Consider the following 21,980-nt stretch of genomic DNA (forward strand, 5'->3'; position numbering starts at 1 on the left):
TATATATATATATATATATATATATATATATATATATATATATATATATATATATATATATATATATATATATATATATATATATCTTGATCTTTGCAGGGATGCAAGTTAGAAAATGGAAATGGCATCAAATGTTATAACATAAAAAAAACATTTCTTTTTTTACTTATGTAGTTGTTTAAATTTGTAAACATTCACAGCTGGACTAATTAATTAATGATGAATAAGCTTTTCTCAGTGTCCAGCATTTTGCAGGCTCAGCATGATTCATGCAGTCTGTGACAATTGAACAAACAAGGAAACTCAGCAGCAGTTTTCCAAAGAATACAGTTTCATTTTTCCTAAAAATGCAAAATGATACTAAATGTGTCTTGTCAGAATGTTTGAGAAATACTTGATCTTAAATTTTAGAATGAAGAGGTTTTTTTCTATAAAAAGCTTTATCATATAAGGCACTCAATTATCCGCTTTTAGGCAAAAGCTGAAGGCTGAATGTAATGTAGTGCACTCAAAAATGTCAGATTTGATCTTTTATTTTCTTTAAAAGCTTTTTTCCAGGCTGCTTCAAAGTGTCCTTATTGGAGCTTTTCTTTTATTATTCTTTTGTTTACATGATCCCAGAACCTTTGCAATATTAATGAGTTGCTGTTTCTTAAATAGTGATTAATGTCTTCCACTCTAAATGGGACCCATGTTTAAAAATGTATACGTTTTAGTATTTTCTTACACTAATGTATATGATTAAAGGACAAACTGCAATCTGTTGTTTTTTTGCTGGTCAACATTACAAAAAATTACATAACAACATGTAGCTTTGATGGTACCTACAGGCAAACTCTGATTGGTTAATAAGCCCTTCAACAGGACTCCTCTATCAGATTCCAACTCGTGCCTTAACAACATAACATTCAATAACATAACTTTAGATCAGGAGAATTTGACCCTGAGACAAATTTTTGAATTTAAATTAGGGAATTTTTATTTGGACTAATCAATTAACATAAATATAGCCTCATTTACACCACCTCTCTGAAACCGATCCACGCCGAGTGCGGACCGAGCTTGGATCAGTTAACCTTGCCGAGCTTGGTTCCTTACGACCATTTACACATCACGCTAGTACGGTTCCTCGCCTCCTGTCTACGGTACTACTGCTCTTTAGGATTGAAAAAAGGAATCTAGCAAGTCAACATGGCAGCGCCTGGAACATTCAGGAAGTTTTGTTATAATTGTGATATTTCATTGTTTGCGGAGAGTCAGGGGAAGGAGGCAGCCTTTGCTGAATTTACTTGATTCAGTCAGCTTTTGGGCAGTAGATACTACAAGCAATAGTCTGATCAGGGCTTACATGCGCAGGAAACAACAACAGACGTAGAGATTCATCTCAGTGCTAAGCAGAATTGTCACCGGAAATGGTGTGGCACGGTAGGGAAGCTAGTATTTTTTTGAATGTCTGATATTTCATGATTACGGAGGCTAAATGTAAGGAGATGATGCCGTCTGCTCATGCGCTCTTCGTTATCTGATAACCGAGCCTGAACTGAACCGCGCCGAGCCCTACTGATGAACTAGTACAATGTCAGCATGGTTTGGTTGTCTCTGGCATGGTCCAGTTCAGTTGTGCATGCCATTTACACTCAACAGTTATGTTGGTTACCGTGCTCGGACCGATCTTGGCATAGTAATGACCATCGCAAATCAGTTCAGTTTAAATATCAAACCTTATTCTAGGCACACATTTTTACAAAGCTTTGCTTTAAATTTGAATTTACAAAGGACATTGTTGATCTGTAATCATAACATCTAAAAAGCTACAAGATGAGAGACAATGACTAACGGCCTCTCCCAATAACCCCTCTTAATAAATGATCTGAACCGTCCCTTTAAGATTAGCCATCAAAGTTTTATTCCTGTCATTTCCTTTTTAAGTTCTTACGACTATATACATTTTTGGAGCATTTTTAGAAGCTTTCATGAACTATCAATCTTCTTTTAATTTCCAGACTCTGCAGCCTTCCAAGCAATGGAGAAACAGCGTGCATAATGCAAAATACTGAGTCAGACGGCTTTACACTGACAACGCCAACAGCCTTGTCGTCTCCGTGTGCTCGTCATTTTTCGCCAGGTGTGCTAAATAGATGGGGAAAGGCTGTAATATCCTCTGATTGTTCAAGAGGCTGCATGATGAAGAAGGAGGTGGAGGCTCTGTGATTTTGAGCTATAAGTATGACACAGCCAGAGACTTTAAGGAGGGTGAGAGTGTATAATAGGATTGGATGAATCACTTTGCATAGAAAACAAAGTCTTGTGTTTCTAGGATGACTAACTGGCAGATAAAGAAATGTTATTGTTTGGAAAAAGTAGCCCAGTTGTTGCTTAAATTATGGGTTTTAATCAAGGTTTTTATTTTCTACCCCTCAGAATAATGTCAGCCAATTTATTAGGATAAAGGAGCAGGAGTGTGCGATATCTGTATGAGACTAATGAGGATGATATTTAAATCCTATTTTTGTTTAAGAGTTTTTTGTTATGTTGGAATAGATGAACTCTGATCTTCTTTACCATTAATCTCAAAGTTTAGTAATGCATCCAATTCAGTTTTCTTATGATGGGGTTCTTTTGAGAGAGTACAAGAGAAAAATTCTAACCTGTTTTAAGTTAACTGTCTTATTCTTTTATTTGATCAAACAAAGGTTGGGCTTCCTAAAAGTCTGGAACTTCTGGTGAATCAAAAATACTACGAGCTGAAATGTTTCCTTTTTTCGCTGCTGATCAAAAGTTGACTTTTTCCAATGTATTATTTAACATAGTTTACTTTCTGGGTTGTTCGCAATGTCAACATTTTAAGGGGTGTACAAAACATACCGTTTTTGGGCACCACCCTCCACCCTCCCCTGCAAAAAGCATTAAAATGCAGATTTTTACTAATCCCCATTATAGTCGAGCTGGGACCAAAAACCATTGAAACATCTCTGGCTATTATAAGGTCAAATTATTATGAATACATAATGCCAGAAAATGAATGTCCGACGCGAAGGAGAGCTGTTTCCGCTAAGCCCATGGAAAATTCAAAGGGCATTATCCCACTTATACCATGGTCACATACTAAAGACATACATTTAAAATCAGTTAAGAATAAGTTAATGTTTTTTTGTTTTTTTTTCTTACTGTTAAAATCTTAAGTTTGCACAGGATTGGACTATTTAATATCTCTCATTTTGAAGCGTTGCCAAGGTAACCAGCTATGGCCACAGAACCTGCAGCTCGGTTAATGCAGTCTTGATAACGCTTATTTCAGCCGACAATTTAGAGCAATCAGGCTATCTGAGCACAACTTTTTAAGGTGTCCCATAACACTTTTTAACAGACACCCTGTAGCCAATCAAAATCAAGTATTCCACCACACCATGGTGAAAATTACATTTAAACTTGCTGTGTTAAAAAATGTTAAAAGTAAATAAATCAGAGAAAGCGATTGAATACTGGAGGAATGATATGTATGCCTTGAATTTCTTTGAATTTCTTAAAATTTTAACGAGTTGTAACATAACCTAATATGGCAGTCTCAAACAAAGTGTTGAAGAACTGTTCCAGTGCATAAAAGATATCAAATTATCATCATACTTTGGTCAAAAACTTAAATCCATCCTTTGACATCCATTTAATGTATATCAACTAATTACTGTATTGGTGTCATCTATGAAGTATCTATGAAAGCATCTATAAAATTTCCCTCAAATAGTTATATTGATGATATTTTGATGTTTTTATGTCAAACTTTGCCAATAAAATGTATTTTGAATTTGATTTTAAGGTTATAGTGCCCTTTATTTTTGAAAGTAGGCAGACAGAAACTGGGATTAGAGAGATGTTGAAGATATGCACTAAAGATCCATCATCAAGATTCTCTAACAAAACTCTGAGGCCTTCACAGTATATCTGCATCTAAACCCAGAGTGAATACTATCTATTATTTACTGGATGGTAGCAGATTTTATTATGGATTTTCCAAAATAATTTAGGCCAGGTACAAATAAAAGCCTCATCTTTCAGCTTTGTATTAGAAAATGCCTTATATATGTTAGAAATGCTGGTGAAGATTCAGAAAAGCATAAAAAAAAATTATTCTTACAATGTAAAAAAAAAAAGTAAATTAATTTAAGGGCTATGATTTGTTTTGCAAGGTGTTTGCATTTTGGTTCCTGCTGCAATAAAAATGCAAGAACGCCCTCTAAATACTTCAAAATCTTTGCACCTGAATGTTCTTTTGTAACACAAACATAAATCACCTTTAACATTTATTTTCTGTCTACATTGTGATCTGGTTCCACTTTCTCTGCTTCATTGTTTTTCCTCCTGCCTTTTAGCCATAATATTTCCCCCCTTTCTTTCATTCGCTATCTACTCACTCCCCAAGCACTAGGCAAGCCTGTCACGTCCCGCTGAAACCCAGGTGTATTAAAGTGTGATAAGAGCTACAAACCCACATACGTTCAGCACCTAAGCAGGGGGAATCCCTATAAATACTTAAAACAGTAACAGGAGAAGTCCTGCAGAAATTACAAACATAACAGCATGCCACTTTTACCAGATTTAGATCTAAATTCCTTGGTTACATATTTTGAAGAAGTCAGGTTAAACTTCTTCTGCATTTATTTTAAAACTTCAAACAAAGATATAAATCTTTATATTTTATGTTTAATACCAGAAAGAATAGAGGATAACCAACATCCAATTTTCACAGAAAATCCAATAATAGCCTATTGAAAAATAAAAAAAATAAATACAGAGGTATTGGGTTTAGATGGCTGTTTATAATGCTTTTTCATGCATATTTATGGAACATTGAGTGGATGGAAAAAGTTAAAGATCGAAAGTACTATGAAGCATTTAGGAGGTAGATTTTGTAAAGGAATAATACCTAATTCTGTAAAGGTTAAACTTTAAGCCACATGCCTAACTTTTTTTCCCATGAGACACCAGTCTTCATTTGGATGTACGCAAGAATAAGCACGGATAGAATAAGCTCATGCACAATCTTTCAGAGAACCATTTGAAATTTCTAACAATCAAAGATAAAATGTTAATAAAGCAGAAAGTGGAACAGAGCATGAAAAGAATCGAAAAGTTGCCTGTCTAGCTGAGCTACAGTCAGTTCAGAGTCTAAATCTAGTAAAAAGATGTCTGCAAAGCTCTCCACCTGAAGTATGAAGCACCAAGACTCACATGCAATTTGTTTCTTCTTTGGACAGCCTGTGTATGCAGTGACAGGCAGTGGAGGTATTGCCACTTAACCTGGTTTATGCTATTTTTTTAGTGCGCAGGCCTGTTAAGGGAGGGCGCCGTCCTTTATCTGCCATTGTCAGAGAAAAGCCGCTCCAGGTTTCCACCTATTCCTACAAAAAAAAACTGAACTCACTCCATCAGGCAAATAAAGTTTTTTTTTTTATTTATTACACATTAGTTTAAATTAGTTTTTTTAATCATATTACATCCATTAACTCCTAATACATTGTTTAAAAAGCTTTTTTTTTTTATCAGACCATAAAAACTAAGGTATAGTTACTTTAAGACTGGTTTGCACCCGAATTTAGAGTTCTAACAGGATAAAACACTGATTCATCAAGAAATAAACTCCAGCTGTTAAATCCTTTTTGTTAGGCTACTCCTAAAAAAAGAAATCTTCTCACCTGTGCTAGAGGGGTAGGGGGAGTCGCCGGTTGGTCCAAACTCGTATAAGTCAATTTTGTTCTTGAATTAGGCAGGTAGGTGAGACCTTTGCCAATAGAAAAATACAATTTACATATGAAATAAGAAAAAACTATTGGATTGGATTTTATCTAATTTAATTTCATTCTATTGGCAAATCATCTTATTTTCCTGCTGATGTTAAGGGGAATTACACTTAATTGATGACAATTTTGCTTATTTCTGGATCGGTTTTTGCAGTGTAATAACCTGTTACATTTTAGCAAAGGGACATCATACCAATTGTCTATCACGGTGGTGTTAGTGTGGTGATCTGGAGCTGCTTTTCTGGTTTAGGACCTCTATGAACTGGTGTAATTACTGAAAACCATTTAGTCGTCCCTCTAAAAGAAAATGTTTAAGAATATCCAGCCAACAGTTTTAAAACTCAAGCTAGGTTACATAACATGGCAATTAGAAAGTTCCCCTCTAAAGAGCCTTAAACAGACCCTTCATATGATAAAACCTACAATATCGCTGAATTATAAGTAAACTGCAAAGTGTTACGACAGTTGCTTGAGCCCAACGGGCCTGGTACCAGGCCCATCTGACACTTGCATATGTTGATCCACTTATAGACATGGTCAAAACACAGTCACATGGTGTTTCATCCACATGCCTTTCAAAATGGGGCTTTAAAATTTCTGAAAGATTTTTCAAAATTATGTAAACAAATAAAATGAGATTGAAAATTCCACCTTACATGTGTGACTCTGCAGGAGTAAAGCAACTGCAGGTGTTCATTTTTAGCCACACCCCCTAATGGCCAGCATCACTGGAAACTAGAGGCTCAGATCTTTCCAAGGAGGGGCCGGAGGCATGTGTTACATAAGCTTGCTCTGTTATTCTTATTTTCTATTCAGTTTGGTGATATTATTGTGTGTTCAATGCTTAATTTCAATAAAACAACAGCTAAATCCAAGGAGAAAAGGCTTTGTTTTATGCAGAAGGTCTCCAATAATCAACAGATTTTTCTGGCTAGATTCTCTGTGTGGAAAAGTTGAAAAATGCATTTGGCAAAATTTGGCCACTTTTGGCTCCACTGTGCCAAAATCATATTTCTGCCTAGCACACTGCCCACTAAAACCTTTGTTGAACAAATATGCTTCAACTTATTCATTCCAAATTTGCTTGAATTGTAGTCAAGATGTGGATCTTTAAAGCCGGATGCTTCATCCAGAGTTTCAAATGGGGTTTCATTGTGTTTTGCAGTGTTTTAGAAAGACATTTGGTAAGGCTAAATATTTTTTAATCTTTCTTTGTTTAATCAACTATAAATCAGACATGGTGACATTTACAATAATGGTTCCACCTGAAAAATATTCCTCAATGCCCTTCTGTCATACAAACACAAACAATTGTATTTCCAATTTATATTGTGGGAGCTGTACTTGCTTTAATTCACATATGTAATTTCAGGTGGAACTTGCTCCTAAGACCCTCTGGGCTTAAGGGGTTTTAACTCTCCGATTAGATTTATAAATCTAATTAACTTTATGATTTTTCTCTAACTCAAAATGCTTCTTCATGTAATAAAATAGGATTTTAAGGAACTGGTTTCTTTGGTTTTAAAGAAACTTCCAAGTATTCATCCTGACTCTTCTAAGGCTACAAAGGGATGGGTTGTATTAGCGTTTATCCTTATAGCTTTGTCTTTGACACAATCTCCATACAGGCAAAGCTGTGCATTTATCTTGTTAGGTTGCCCTGGGTTGCATCATGAAGATACGAGACTCCACCAGTGATACTCATTTCTCTGTTATCTCAAATATGCTCCACATACCAAGATCCTGAACATTTGATACCACAGGATGTGGTTAAAAGAGATAGCAGTGCACCCTCAGCATGACATGGTTCTGAACTGATATTGCACATCAGCTGCATGGGGATTGTGAGCAGTTGAAGTTCAAGTCCTAAATACAAGACATGCATAATGATTTATATTGGGAAACAGTAAGGCTCTTTCATATTGAATGGATTAGTAAAGTTTCAGGATCGGCTTTGTCTTTCTAATGGAAGAAAATGTGGGTTAGTTTTATTTTTAATTGGTGTTTATTAGATCATTAAAATCTTGTTTTTTTCAGCTTTAAGAACAAGAAAGTTAGCTTAATCCTGTTTTTTAAGTCGTAGTATTCTGGGCCTGATGTATGAACCTCCAGAGCTCATTTGATCAATATCTAAAATAATTTTTCCAGTGGTTAATAAAAAAATACCACTGTCTGCTTAACAAATATTTCTCTTAGAATAAGATGCATTGGAATTAAAAGTGCTAGACTTCAGTGGATGGACTTCTCTTCATTTATTTATTTTTTTAGATCTGTTGCATCCTACTTCTGAGAGAAGAGAACAATAGTTGTAGCATCTTCACAATCCAAAAATCCGTTCAATCTGAAAAACTCACATGAAGAGAAAAGACAATTAATCTGAATGAAGTCACAGCGCATCCACCGCCTGTGCACTAGGTAGCAGACGCGGATCAGAGGCCTTTTAAGATGTACTCTGGATGCCATTGGATTTCGTGGAGGTTTGGTTCAAATCTGATTGGCTGTGTCGCAGGTGAATATACTGTAGGCGAGCAATCAGTTTCTTCAATTGAACTTCCGCCTAGGCTCCATTTGTTAGGGATTAAATTGATAGAGTTGATTAAAGTTTTTAAAATGAGGCAATAAATTGCTGATTTCCTTTGGAGACATTTTCTGTTTATATCAGCTTAAACTGTGTTTTAGTTCTGCTTCACTCTTAAATGAGATAGTGAAATTTCGCTGCTGCTTCTGTCTGTAATAATTCCCTGTTCTGGTGAAACAAAAGCAGGCTAAAGAACTTTTAAAGCAATCCTTTGTGTGCTGGTTTGTCAGGTCTCCAATATAGCTGCTCTCCGATATTTTCCAAACTTTCTCTTCCTTTTTGGGTAAATTGCTATAAATAGTTTTGCTTTTCCAAACTAAAACATGATCTACGGATTTTACTTTGCTTCTGTTTTTTTTTTTTAGAAGTCAGTCACCCTGCTACAATTTAGGCTGCATTCTTGGCTGTTTTGTGTCCCTCTTCAACAGCTTTTTAACATATAAATGAAATGCAAAAAATCTTAATACGTGCCCTCTAAAAAATATACAATTATGACAATAAATGAAGGAAAAGGCATCAGGCATAGCCACCTTCAATGCGTTGTAGTTCTTATTGTTGTGTTCAGAAAATTGTTGTGATTTGGGAAAAGAAGTGCTGTCCCGGATGGCATGTTTGTGAGGAACTATTTTGCATGTGGATCAGTTATATAAGTTTCTGATATGCATATATAAGAAACCTGAATCAAGTCAAGCCCAAAAAAATTCCAGGACACCTGAGAGCTTTTGATAAGGGAAAGAAGTGCCTGATAACGGACTGCTTATAAAACTGCTCCCTTCCTTTTGGGACATGCAAAATCTACAAAGGCTGCTGTTGGACTTCGCCAGGTTTTCTCATCTTGACCACAAGATTCAACCTTTTTTAACATGATTACTATTGTTCCACTCACTATTGTTCCACTCACAAGTCTAACATTGATTTTCCAACCTGATCTAAAGAGGCAGTCCATATTTTTTTTAAGTGCTGGTCAAGCATTCACTAATTTATTTTAGCAACATGCAAGCATATCATGCAGATCAGATGTCATCACCAAAAGTTAGCCTTACTATTAAAATATTGTTATTTCTATTTTCTCAGAATTTTCATCTACATAATTTAATGTAGATATCTACTCTCCAAATACTCACTTTTAAAATAATCTCTTGTTTTATTTCTATAAAATCTGCATTGATGCATCACATGAACCAAAACTGAAGTAAATCAACACCTAATCAATGAGAAGAAGCCAAGTGGAGAACAGTAGTGATTGCTGTTACAAGAATGTCAAACAAATTATCATTAACAAATTTTAGGGCTACGGAAATTCAAGATGATGACAAACATCATCAGTAGCTATTTTAAGGAATCAGTCAGATCATGCATAAAAAAACAAGGATCCAGTGTTCAACCAAAATACAGTGACTTGAAAGATTTGAATATTACATGAAATAAATCAAAATGGAATATTGCTAACAGAAAAATTAGTTTAGTAGATCAGCTTTGGATGTTAGTGGACCAAACTGTGCAACAAAGCTATATAACCTTTATGCTTCATCTTCTGAAATGAGAAGATGTGCACTTTTGCTTTTGTTCTGTAAATAAGTAACACCTAACCTTTTTCTATCCTGATCAGATGGACAGCCCATATTAATGTTTTCCTACATTGATTTACCAAGGAGAGGAATCATGTGAAATTAGTTCCAAGTTAAAATTAAAATGAAACACTGAAAAACATCCAGAAACCAAGAACTGCTGTTATGAAAATGTTTCCAGGGGGAAAAATATGTGTGTTGTCCAATATGATTTGCAAAACAAACAAATTGCATTAAGATGTCTTGAGTTTAATTCCTTCTATCCATCAATCTACGCTGCATACAAAAAAAGTCTGTTGGATTTATTAAACTGAGTTGTGGATTAGTTACACACAAACTTTATACTTTGGCAGCATTTTACAATGTTGTATAAAGTCCAGACAAACTTGTCACTTTACTTTAACACAACTTAATCACTTCTCCAAAACTATTTAATCAATCAGAAGTGAAGATCTAAGTTGGATAGCTGTGATGACCCAAAAGTTCACCCAAACATAACGGAAGAACGTTCAATTATTTATTGAAAAGTGTGTTCACAGATTAAGGGACAGCCACCGCCAGCAAGATAAGGAACCACTAAGGGAAGAGAGATAGGTCAGTGGCTGAGCAGGAACTTGTGGGCAAGATAAAGTGAAGTAATTACGCCATTAACCTTCTCAGTACCCATGCAAGAGCGAAGACGCCACATTTTGGCTGCTCCGTATAACAGCAGGGAGACGTCACTGTGGGACTAGCAGATTGTGAGACAGAACCCTTGGTTGTATGTATAGGATAAATCCATCACATCCACAATCGGAACACACAGAGGCAAATCTTCAGGTTTACAAAATCAGGGGATCAACAGGAATCATTGATTAAAGAATAAAAACTGGTGTTTAAAAGGCATGAGAATTTAAGATATGGGCAAAGCAGAGCAGCAAAATCCAGGAGGCAAAAACAAGGCAAGGAAAGAAAGTTGACATTTACTTAGATTAGGCTTTCGATAATCTGGCACTGTTTTCCAGCCAGAGAGCAGTATATAAAGCCTGGTAAGCAGGAGCAGCAAATGGGACATAATTGGGTGCTGGCAGGGGTAAAGCAGGAGAAAACAATGACTTCTCTCAGAGAAGATAAGAAGCATATAGGAGCTGTGCAGACAAACAAGCCAGAATCGTACAGCAACATAAGGATTAAGGGTGTTTCCTTACCTTGTGAATTATCTGCTCAGCATTCTAATAGACTTAATTATATAGAGTTTAAATCTGGGTTTAGAGAAACAGGTTTCTGTGAAATGTACATTGTGTTCCCCTTAGTCTTTTAGATCTGCATATTGTGATGTTAAGTTTAATGGATAGCAAACTAGTAAGGTTAATATGCTTTTGTGCAGCAAACAACCCATGGGAACTAACGATACCTGCTGCAACATAAGGGAGAAGGTTATTTCAGGGAACTGAGTATCTCTTATAATCTTACTTTTGGTTAATTTTGAAACATCATCTTACACTTAAAGTTACATCTGCTCTGAAAACATAACAATTGGGTGTTTTCTGATTATACAACATGCACCATTTTCAATTTCAGGATACCTGCTATGACGAGGAAGCTTAAATTGATTCATTCAGTTTCTATAAAGATACAATGAACATGCTACTACGTATACAAACATTTCAAATTATTACATCATTCACATAATATTATTCCATTGTCTAAGTACATGAAATGATAAATTTCAATTAATCAAATAGGAATTGAAAGCAGCTCTTTAAAGACTGTACCACACTCAAGTATCTAACTCTTGTCTAAATTCAGAAATGAATATCAACTAGTACTGATGTTAAAAAAAAAAATGTCAAGCAGGTTGCATAGCAGAGTAAATGGCTTTAAAGCCAACAAAAATTGAATGGATTAAAAGATTATCTCCTAATACGCATCAAAACAGTAGCCCCTAAACCTTATCAAATCTTTGCAAAAATCAAAACAAAGTACCAAAATCTGGATTATAGATAATAAAAACTGTATATTTTAGTATAAATATTTTCTTCTGGAAATATCTAATTACACTTTACAAAATAAGTGTTTTAAACTACTCAGGTTTAATAAACTTTAAGATCAAGTTCATAAAAGGCATACCTTTGAATTTAGTAATAGTTAATTAAGTCTATATATTAACACAAAAGAATAGATAAAAATAGATTGCCAAATTAACCCGGAGTAAAAAGTTCCTAATGCACTAAAAAAAAAGGCAGTTGCGCAGATATTTCAATTTCAAACAAAATGATTTGACTTCACAAAAAAAAATATATATATATATATATATAAATATATAATATTCCTAGGGTTAACTTTGAAAATATTGTGATCTGTTTAATTTGCTTGCTAATGGTCCAATTTTCTGATTGTGCGACTTCTCCATGTTTCAACTTCCTTCATTAAATATTTCAGGTTCATTTTTCTCTGGTCTTATTTTCTTTTTCTTCCTCTGATAAGACCCCTCGTAGAAACTTGTGAGCCTTTTTTAAACTCATCCACAGCTCCTTTAAACAGTTAAAATATATCACAGACTTTTCAACATTTCCACCATCAGTCATTTGTCCTTTTTTATGTACGGTATGCTTTTTGTGCATGCTCCCAATCTGCCTCTATCCAAAGCAATGTACATTTTCAACAAGTCCGAAATATTAATACAAATGCATACAGCTCGGTTCATCCGTAAGTATCATTCTTTAAGACAGTGTATAAATTCCATCTTTGCTTTCTGTTGTTTTATTTGTTGCTTTGTAGAGCAGTGGCACATTCATTAATAAAATCAATCAGCTGATTTTACTTGGGCCCTCAAGGCTGCATTTCTTTCTTGTTTGCAGGTGAAATATTGAATCTGTTGACTTAGGTCTTTCCTGTTGGGCTTCAGTGCTGTGATTTGGCATTTTTTGCTGAGTTGCGAAGATGCAAATACCCTCAGGTTTGATATGATCTCAAGTTCCCCTTAATACTTTAAACCTTACATTGCATTACAACACCCTCTCCAATGCACTGTATATGCATACGGTATTTTTTTTCTATCTTCAGCTAAAGCAGCTGTCAAATTCCTGCTTTAAAAGGTAAGCTTCATAAATTTTGATTTCATTGTGAAATACTCCTATAAGAGTTGTCTTTTTCAGTCTAGCCTTTACATTCTTCCAGATGTGAGCAGCTGCATATGGAGGACCAGCTCTACCATTTGCAGTAAAATGCTAACAAACCAATGGGCAGAAGTTGACCCCCTCCTCATTTGCATAATGAGGCAGAAATGCATATAGAAATGTAAAAACTACAGTCAGAAATAAATAGCATGGAAGAAATAAATAGGGTAAAAAAAATGCAAAGGAAGAATAAACCAGACAAAAATATTATGACATGCACATAAATAAATACTTAAATGAATAATTAATAAATAAAGTTGAAGACTATAATGGACAATACATAAATAAGGTAATATTTACAAAGGCAAATAAATAAAGAAGCTAATTAAAAGAGATATATACATTTATGTCTCACTGTATAATTAAATTTCTACCACATTTATTTGTTTATTGTATTTTTGGGGGGCAATTAACTGTATGCTTATTTATTTATTGAGCATTTATTTATTTCTGTATTTATTTTTAAATATGGTAGAGCTTGTTCTCCATAGCTGCAAATCAAAACTGATTGCAAATAAAACCAAATAGTCTGAGTATTTACGAGAGAAAGTGTAAAAAAAAATCACAATGACAGAGAACAAAGGATAAATAACAGAACAAACTAAAGAAGAAGGGATTTCATAGCTGATAAAACCTCTCATTGTTACAGATGTCATTGATTATCAGTAGATGACCATGACTCACAATCTTATAAACACACACACATATATTTGGTTTAGTTCCCCTTTTAAGAACATGCATTGATTGCTCGTGGAGCACCTACAGGCTTAGTAATGCCCGTCACTATACGCCTTTAGGACCTCTTTATATAAAATTCTTGAGCTATGATACTAGCGGTTTGCATATTGATTGACAGGACTCTCTTTTCACTAAACATGGGTTAATATTTGGAGTGAAGAGATGGTATTTGGAATGGGAGCAAATCAGATGAATAATATCTGAATGAGACGTTTGACCGTGTTAGTGAATGACCCAAAGAATCCCTGCTGTGTTGATTCAAATCTGCATTGTTAAAATGTTGTTAACACTTTGCTCCTAGTATATAGTTATTTGTCTTTGTTATTATTTTGTTATGTTTATTAGGAGAAAAATGCGGGCAGCTATAGGTCTAATGCCCTAGTGGCCTAGAGTTACACAGTGTGCCATTAAATGGAAACACTGTAATTAAAGAAAAGTCACACAATTGATCTGCATTTTACACTCTTTTGTTGGGTGTTTTTTCTAATTGTTATAATTCGCCAACCTACAATGGAAAAAAAAAAATAGCATTACACAAGTCGAGTGATCTGCACCTGGACCTTACTGGCTTTTAAAAATCTGCAGGAAAAGACCAGTAGTTGGAAGGTGATGGCGTCCACTAAAGCCATGGCTGAAATATGGATATATCTCACAGGTTTACATTCGCTGCCGCCATGCTGTTTTAAGAGTTATTGCCTGAATAAACGTAATCTTTTAGAATTTTAATTGTATTCTATTATTGATGGAAAAAAACACAATTGAGATCATATATATATATATATATATATATATATATATATATATATATATATATGTATTTTTTTTATATCGAAGAACGCCATAGTTTTGCACACATTTGTGTTGGAAACTCAGTTAATGTCGATATCACAGTGCTGAGATTTAATTTAGCATTAAGTGGGAAGTTGGTCAGATTTGAGGTTAAGGGAAGTAGAGATAAATATATGACAGTCTTGAATGAGAGACAAAGTTGGGTAATTCTTTTACCCAATTCAAGATGGCTGCACTTCATGAGGAAGTAAGAAACACAGCTGTTTTGACTTTTTCAACTTTTATTTGCAAGAGTTTCTCCACAATCTGTTGCTATTGGTGCTATTGATGAGCTTTATGACAGTAGATGTTTACATCTCCAATCCCGCGCAGGTAGGAGCTGTTGCTCCCTCACCAGGTTTTTCTGTGCAGATATGTTGCGTTTCTTTGGAAACCAAAAATGACCTAATTTGGACTTTCTGACATTGTGGACACATCAAGCATAAACCGAACTTTAGTTTCCACTCCCAGCTGCAGTTGGAATGGTTTAGATTAAAGCATCAAGGGTTCGTGTTCTATTCAAAGTCTAGACCTAATTATAATTGAAAATCTTTAGCAAAACAGTGTCCAAAAAAAAAAAAAAAACGTCTAGATCTGCAAAGCAGGTTGATTCACAGAATCAAAACTGCAGCCGGATCTGCAGCAAAAAATTTAACCTGCACGATAACATTTCATTAAGAAAATACAGCTGAGTCAAAAATTACATGATGCATCATGAAGTTTGATTGTACGTCTTCAGTCTTTGATAAAATGACATTCTGCTGTGACAACTGTCAGCCAGTCATTTCCCCAGGCCTCTTACCTGTCTTACCTGAATGACCAGTTAGGATCTGGGGTAAAAACAGCGCTCTATTGAAGAGTGACTGACAGATGTCCCTTTTAAAGGTTTTTCTATAAATTAAAGAGAGTTATTGCTTTAATTATCACCAACTACCACTAGAGTAAAGGGAACGTGATGCATTATTCAGTAGCTCAATATTCTCACCACAGATGCTGCCAGGAGACCAGATATTTGCATTGAAAAGTGATGACCTGGTTTTTCCTCTGAACCAGGCTTTTTTGAGGAGATAAAGTAACAACCTTGCTCTCAATTTTAAAAGTGAAAGCTTTGACTGAGTCACCAGGTTGCACAGACATGTAAAAATTATAAAACAATATAGACCTGGAAATGGTCACATAACAGAAACCAGACTGAATTTGTTGACACTGGAAATCTCAACAGTGAACGTGAAAGCCAAGTTTAAAACATCCAGAACATTTTCTTTATTTTCTTTTGACACTATTTAAGTCACACCATATAGATTATGCATCTTTTATGTAGGATTTTAATGCCACTGTTTTATTATTACAACCTCAAGCTTAGATGTGTATACCCTAATTGAAATTTTATGTGATATCTTACAAGTAATACATATTTGTGGAAAGATATTTGAAGATTTTATGAGTGTCAAACTTTTAAATAAAAAAAAGGTCTATTTTCCATCATGGAGTTAATTTACTAGCATTTATGGTTACAATCGTTAAATGTTTGGGTTTAGGTTTCTCATTTTCAGGGTTTTGATCATATTCTTTTTTATTTTGGCTTGATAGTGTTGCTAAATTCATACAGTTTTCGTTAGCATTAAGGTTTTGACATCTAAATCTGTTCCTTTTGTATACACTATTATTACAAAGTTTTAATTAAAAAATGTTCTATGCATTGTAATTTATTCTCTTATGTCAAATTTGGGAAATTAGTCCCTCGTTACCAAACATTCATAAATTCTTGATTTTCTCCCTACCTTTCCGATTCCTGATCGGGAGGTGATCGTTCTTAAATTCGGAGCTGATTTACCTGTAACCTTGTGCACGCGCATGTGTAGATAGATGTCTATCGTTCACGTTTCACTTTGAAATTAACGAGTCTGACCAGCGCCATCTATTGGCGATGAGTGTGATATGTGGTTTTTGGATGTTCAGTGTAAGCAGTTGGATAGTATCAGAGCTTCGGTTTGTGCAGTGTCCATAGTGAGCTGTGAACTTTTAAACCCTGCGGTTTCGTCGCATGTTTGAGCTGAAGCTGAGTACAAAGATTGCAGCTTTAAAGTGGGCACACACTACAGTATTTTCAGAGTAATCCAGATGTTGCTGGGAAACTGATGGATGATTGAGGAAACATTATTTTCAAAGGTGATACCAAAAAAATTTACTTTTTAAATTTTATTAGATTTAAATATTTCTTAACTTGTTGTCTCTCCCCACTTTTAAAACAAATGCACATGCAAAACCCTGTACCTGCTACCGAGACGGAACGCCTATTAAACACATGCGAGAGCACGCACAAGCCCATTTCTCCTCAAGAAGGTGCAGGGGCGCAATGATGAGAAGATTGCATTGACGGATCTCATCTCACCAATATTTATTTATAAAAAGTTTCCCTGCAAATAAGACTACTGGTACATAAAAAAAAAAAAAAAAAAAATCATTAGACACTTAGCACACACATACATACGTGAGACACGTATGTATGTGTGTGCGTGCATGCGTGTATGTGTATGTGTGTACGTGCAGAAAAAGAAAAAAAAACTCCAAAAAATAAACTCCTCCACTATACCTTTAATCTTCTGATAGGAGGCTCTGGAAGATTTACTAAAAATTAGAAATGCTGTAGATAATTTACTTTTGGTCTTTGGCCGCACCCAGCTGTTGCTTTTCCACAAGGCGTTGCCGGTGGACAGACAGTCGTCCCTTATCAAAATAGCTAGCTATTGTCACGATCATGTAGATCTGCTGTATTGCCAGTAGATGGAGTACAAATCACTTATTTTTGTGCTTATCCTGCCTTGTGTTGATATTCTATTTAGGCTCTGGTTTTATGTCTTTTTCTTTTCGAATAGACACATAATATGTCTGTGTTCCTTCAAGCTCCTGCTTGTTCATTGTTCCTTACTGGATTTGCTGGTAACATTGCCAGTAACTGTTTCTGTGCTCCATGTCCTGTTATTTGAGTTCGACACCTGAAGGTTTTCTGTTTTATTATTTAAAACTTTGCGAGTCCTCATAGAAATTTATTGTATTTCAGTCTTTCTAAAAAGCTACAAAATGTGACATTTAGCTAACATTTATTTGAAGTATGTCTTTACCAGCTTAACTCATCTTAGTTTCAATTGCATTTCGATTCAAACGGAACGATGCTAATTAATGAAATGTGTTGATTTTATCTGTGGATGTTTTATGAGTTGCTGTCTTGTTGATATGTTGTTTTCCTGTTAATATTTAGACCAGAAAGGAATTCTGTTATTAAATTACACACAGTTGACCAAAGAATAAATGCAGAATCAGCTTTGATATCTTGCACAATCAAGGAATTTTACCTTGCTGTAAGTGTACAAACATCACATTTTAAAACTAATGGGGGAGATGGAGCGGGAGATCCATAGGCGGATTGGTGCAGCGTCTGCTGTAAAGCATGCACTGTACCGGTTTGTTGTGGTGAAGAGAGAGCTGAGCCAAAAAACAAAGCTCTCGATTTACCGGGTTCGATCATGAACTTTGGGTCATGACCGAGAGAACGAGATCCTGGATACAAGCGGCTGAAATGAGTTTTCTCTGTAGTGTGTCTGGGCTCTCCCTTAGAGATAGGGTGAGGAGCTCGGTCATCCGGTGAGGACTAAGAGTAGAGCCGCTGCTCCTCCACGCCGAGAGGAGCCAGTTGAGGTGGCTCGGGCATCTGATTAGGATGCCCCCTGGACGTCTCCCTGGTGAGGTGTTCCGGGCACATCCCACCAGGAGGAGGCCCAGGGAGAGACCCAGGAAACGCTGGAGGGACTATGTTTCTCGGCTGGCCTGGGAGCGCCTTGGGATTCCCCCAGAGGAACTGGCCAAAGTGGTTGAGGTGAAGGACGTCTGGGTCTCCCTACTGAAGCTGCAAGCCCCGTGACCTGACCCCGGATAACAGGAAGAAGATGGATGGATGGATCGGTCTGAATAGCTGTTAGAGCTATAGGTTTTCTCCATAATTTCAAAACCTGCTCTAATACCTAATCTGTTAGTGGCAGAATGTCACACACAATCTCAAGAGAATGTGCTGAAGTTTGTCATTTTAAAATAGATTACTCTTCTCTTTCATTATTCCATACCAAAACCTTTGTAGTTTAGATTGGTTATTCAGCACCTTCTTGTCCTGATTTTTCTATAAGTTTATATAAATTGGATTTGCATTAATTTTCTGCCTGTTAAGGTTGGATAACCCTTTACTTTTTATTATTATTATTATTTTCCATTATTTATTTCTTCTAGATTCCTGTAATTTCTAGTAATAAACAAATCAGTGCAGAGAAAACAAAAAGAAGTCACCAAAATCAGCAGAGTGGTGCACTCACGTGTGCCATCGAACCGAGTGGCGATGGTATCCAGAAAGGTGTTCTGAGGCGCAATCAGACCCCGCATCACCGGCATCCGGGAGCGCGTGGAGCCGCGTCTCTCCCTGCGCTCCGAGCCATGGCTCTCCGCGGCGGTGGTTACGAAGCCAGGCAGAAACCTGGAGGAGTTCCCCGGCGCTCCTCCTAAGCCCTGGAGGAGGGCGCCGAGCCGAGACAGCCGGGACTCCACGGTCAGAGCTTGGCCGCCGAGCACCGCGATGGTGATCCCGGCTGACAGAGGCGGAGAGATGGAGCTGCTGGAGGCTGAGGATGGAGGGACAGAGGGACCGCGGTGATGATGGTCACATTTACGCACGGATGTGCTGCAATGGCACCCCTCTCTCCTCCTCCTTCACCTTTCCCTTCCTCTCCTCCTTTGCTGCTCAAACACTTAATTCACTACAGACATTCACCCACCTCAATAAGCTGACTGAAAAAGCCCTTCCTTCCCCCTCCTGTCAGAGCCCCCTCCCCTATTCCTGCATCTTTAAAGGTCCTCACCTCTCATTCTTTGATGTCATGCAGAATTGTTCTTTAGACCAGGCTGGTGGAAGTGTCATAGTTTCCCTTTTGGTAGGGAAATTACTGGAAGACTATAATAACAATGATGATAAAATACTATCATCTCTGACTGTCGCGTTTCACACTTGAAGCTGCTAAATCTGTCACTTCCAGAACAAAACGGCAAAGTAAGGATTTGCATATTAAAGCAATAATCACAAAAACAATATGAAATGGATAAAGGATTCTTTGCAATGATGTATGACTGAAATGATGCTGAGCTACTGAAAAATGTCAGCATCATATATATTTTGGAACCCCAGAAATTCAGTCATGTTTTAAATAAAAGCTGCTCTGCTATTATTAAGAGGTTTTATAGTTACCCAACCAACATGCTGACTGGTCTAAAGAGAGATTAATCAAATGATTTTATGGTTCTTTAAAGATCTGTTGGCTCCAGAGAAATCCAGACTCCAACCCACAGTTCACAGGGTAGAATATAGTGGCTCAGGTGTGATGATATGGTGTCTGTCTGGTTTTAGTGAGAATGGACCAGGTAAATCCCTGGAACTTGGGCTCATACTGTCTGATGGTGAAAGTAACACCCCTAAAAACTTAAATCAGGGGTCTGAAACCTTCACAACCCAAAGGACCGTTCTCCCCTCAGTTAAACTAAATAAAATGTACCGGTAATTGGAGCCGCAATGTTGTGAGTTTTTGTAAAAGAGATTTTTGATAAATATCTACACAAGATTTTTGAAAGAACAACCTGCATTTCAATCTGAAAAACCCACATGAAGAGAAAAGACAATTAAAGAAATGTATTGATGCAATAACTTTGTCTTTGGTGCTCAGACCTCAGCAGGAAACATAGCGTTTAATTTTGATAGATATGCATGAACAGGAGCAAAGAATAGGGCTGTAGATTGTAGACTGCTGGTTAGCGAGACGGTATGCTGAGCTTTATGGGGAGATCCAGCTGATACTAGAGCTTCCCTCAGGGACCTGGAAGATGGAAGTCCACTTGGATATCACAGGTTGAGAGAACCTGTCCATGATGAGCAAGCATGAAGCGACAGTGGAGAGGAAAAACTCCCCGTTGGGAAGAAACCTCTGGCAGAACTAGGCTCAACATGGCGGTCTTCTGGTTGAGATGAGACGGAACGCAGTAAGAGTCCGGGAGGAATGACACTCTGTGTTATGGTTCTTATTTGTTGTGACTGAGTTTTCAGTTTTCTGTTATCAGTTGTTTTGTTTTTATTTTCCATGATCTTCAAGCATTCTTTAGTTACTCTCTGTTGCCCTCTTGTGATAGTTTTCTTTTCCCTTGGATTCCCTCTTGCCAATTCCACCCACACCTGCTCCTCATTCAGCTCGTTAGTCCATCCTTTTGTTTGGTTGTCCTTAAATACTCCACCTCTGCAGTCTGTCAGTGCTGGTTCCTTCTTGTTGCTGTATAGTCTACTCTGCTCATCTCTCCCCGGCTCCTCAGACTCGTCTTTACCCTGATGTCTCCATGATTTTGGTTTGTTTTATATTTTAAGTTGGATTTCTGGATTTCTGCCTCTGCTGCTTTTTGGTCTGCAATTAAACCTTTCAGAACACATCCCTGCTTCACTTGTCTCTGCATCTGGGTCCTCAAGCAACCTCACCACCCATTGTTGACACTCTGATGAAGCTTTAGCTACGATGGTGGAGGAGGGGCTGGAGGTGGGTTGAAATGGTGTCATCTGAATGAAGTCACACAACGCATCCACCGCCTCTGCATAGGAGCAGACAGGTGTGGATCGGAGGCCTTTCAAGATGAACTTTGGATGCTGATTGGCTTTCGTGGAGGTGTGGTGCAAAGCTGATTGGCTGTTTCGCAGATGGATGTAGGAGACAATGAGTTTCTTCAGTTTGACTTCCGTCTAGGCTCCATATATATTTATTTAATTTTTTTTTTAAAACAGAATCTGTTTTTGCTAATTACAAGATGGATAAATTGTTTTCTATGGTATTTGAACAGTTGTGGAAAATGTTTAGCAAAGGTTATAGTCTCCAGCCTAATGTTATCTGATATGTTAGTTGATTGTTCTGGCTTGATTTCCTTAATTTTGGGAGATTGTTGATCGGCTCTTAGATGTGAAACCGATCTTATCCACAGATCTTATCTACCTCTTCCGTGGCCACTATCAATGTTCTAAAACTTAATTTTTTTAATTTTTCTTTTGCAATTACATTATGTGTTTTGTGGGTGTTTTTCTTTTCATTCTTTAATAAAAAAAGATTAAAAATGTCAGCGAGTCAGACTTTTTAAAGATTGATGTCTGGCCAAAAGACTGGAATCGGTGCACCCCCACTTAAATACATTACTGGTATCTCTAGGATCATTATCGTGCACAAATTCAAAGGAGTTATTTCAGGTTAAGTGG

The 21,980-nt window shown here is 36.6% G+C and overlaps 1 protein-coding gene across 1 annotated transcript in view; it reads right to left on the reverse strand.

The window, feature by feature from the left end:
* LOC107092219 (potassium voltage-gated channel subfamily H member 8-like) overlaps nucleotides 1-19,467 on the reverse strand; it is a 61,386-nt gene extending 41,919 nt beyond the window's left edge. Inside the window, exon 1 of the mRNA XM_015386552.1 lies at nucleotides 19,027-19,467. Within this exon, the coding sequence (XP_015242038.1) occupies nucleotides 19,027-19,102 (76 nt within the window). The 5' untranslated portion in view covers nucleotides 19,103-19,467. The remainder of the gene's footprint in view (nucleotides 1-19,026) is intronic.
* Nucleotides 19,468-21,980: the final 2,513 nt, after the last annotated feature.

The sequence above is a fragment of the Cyprinodon variegatus genome, unplaced genomic scaffold (genome assembly GCF_000732505.1).
Source record: "Cyprinodon variegatus isolate N-32 unplaced genomic scaffold, C_variegatus-1.0 Scaffold371, whole genome shotgun sequence".
NCBI lineage: Eukaryota > Metazoa > Chordata > Actinopteri > Cyprinodontiformes > Cyprinodontidae > Cyprinodon > Cyprinodon variegatus.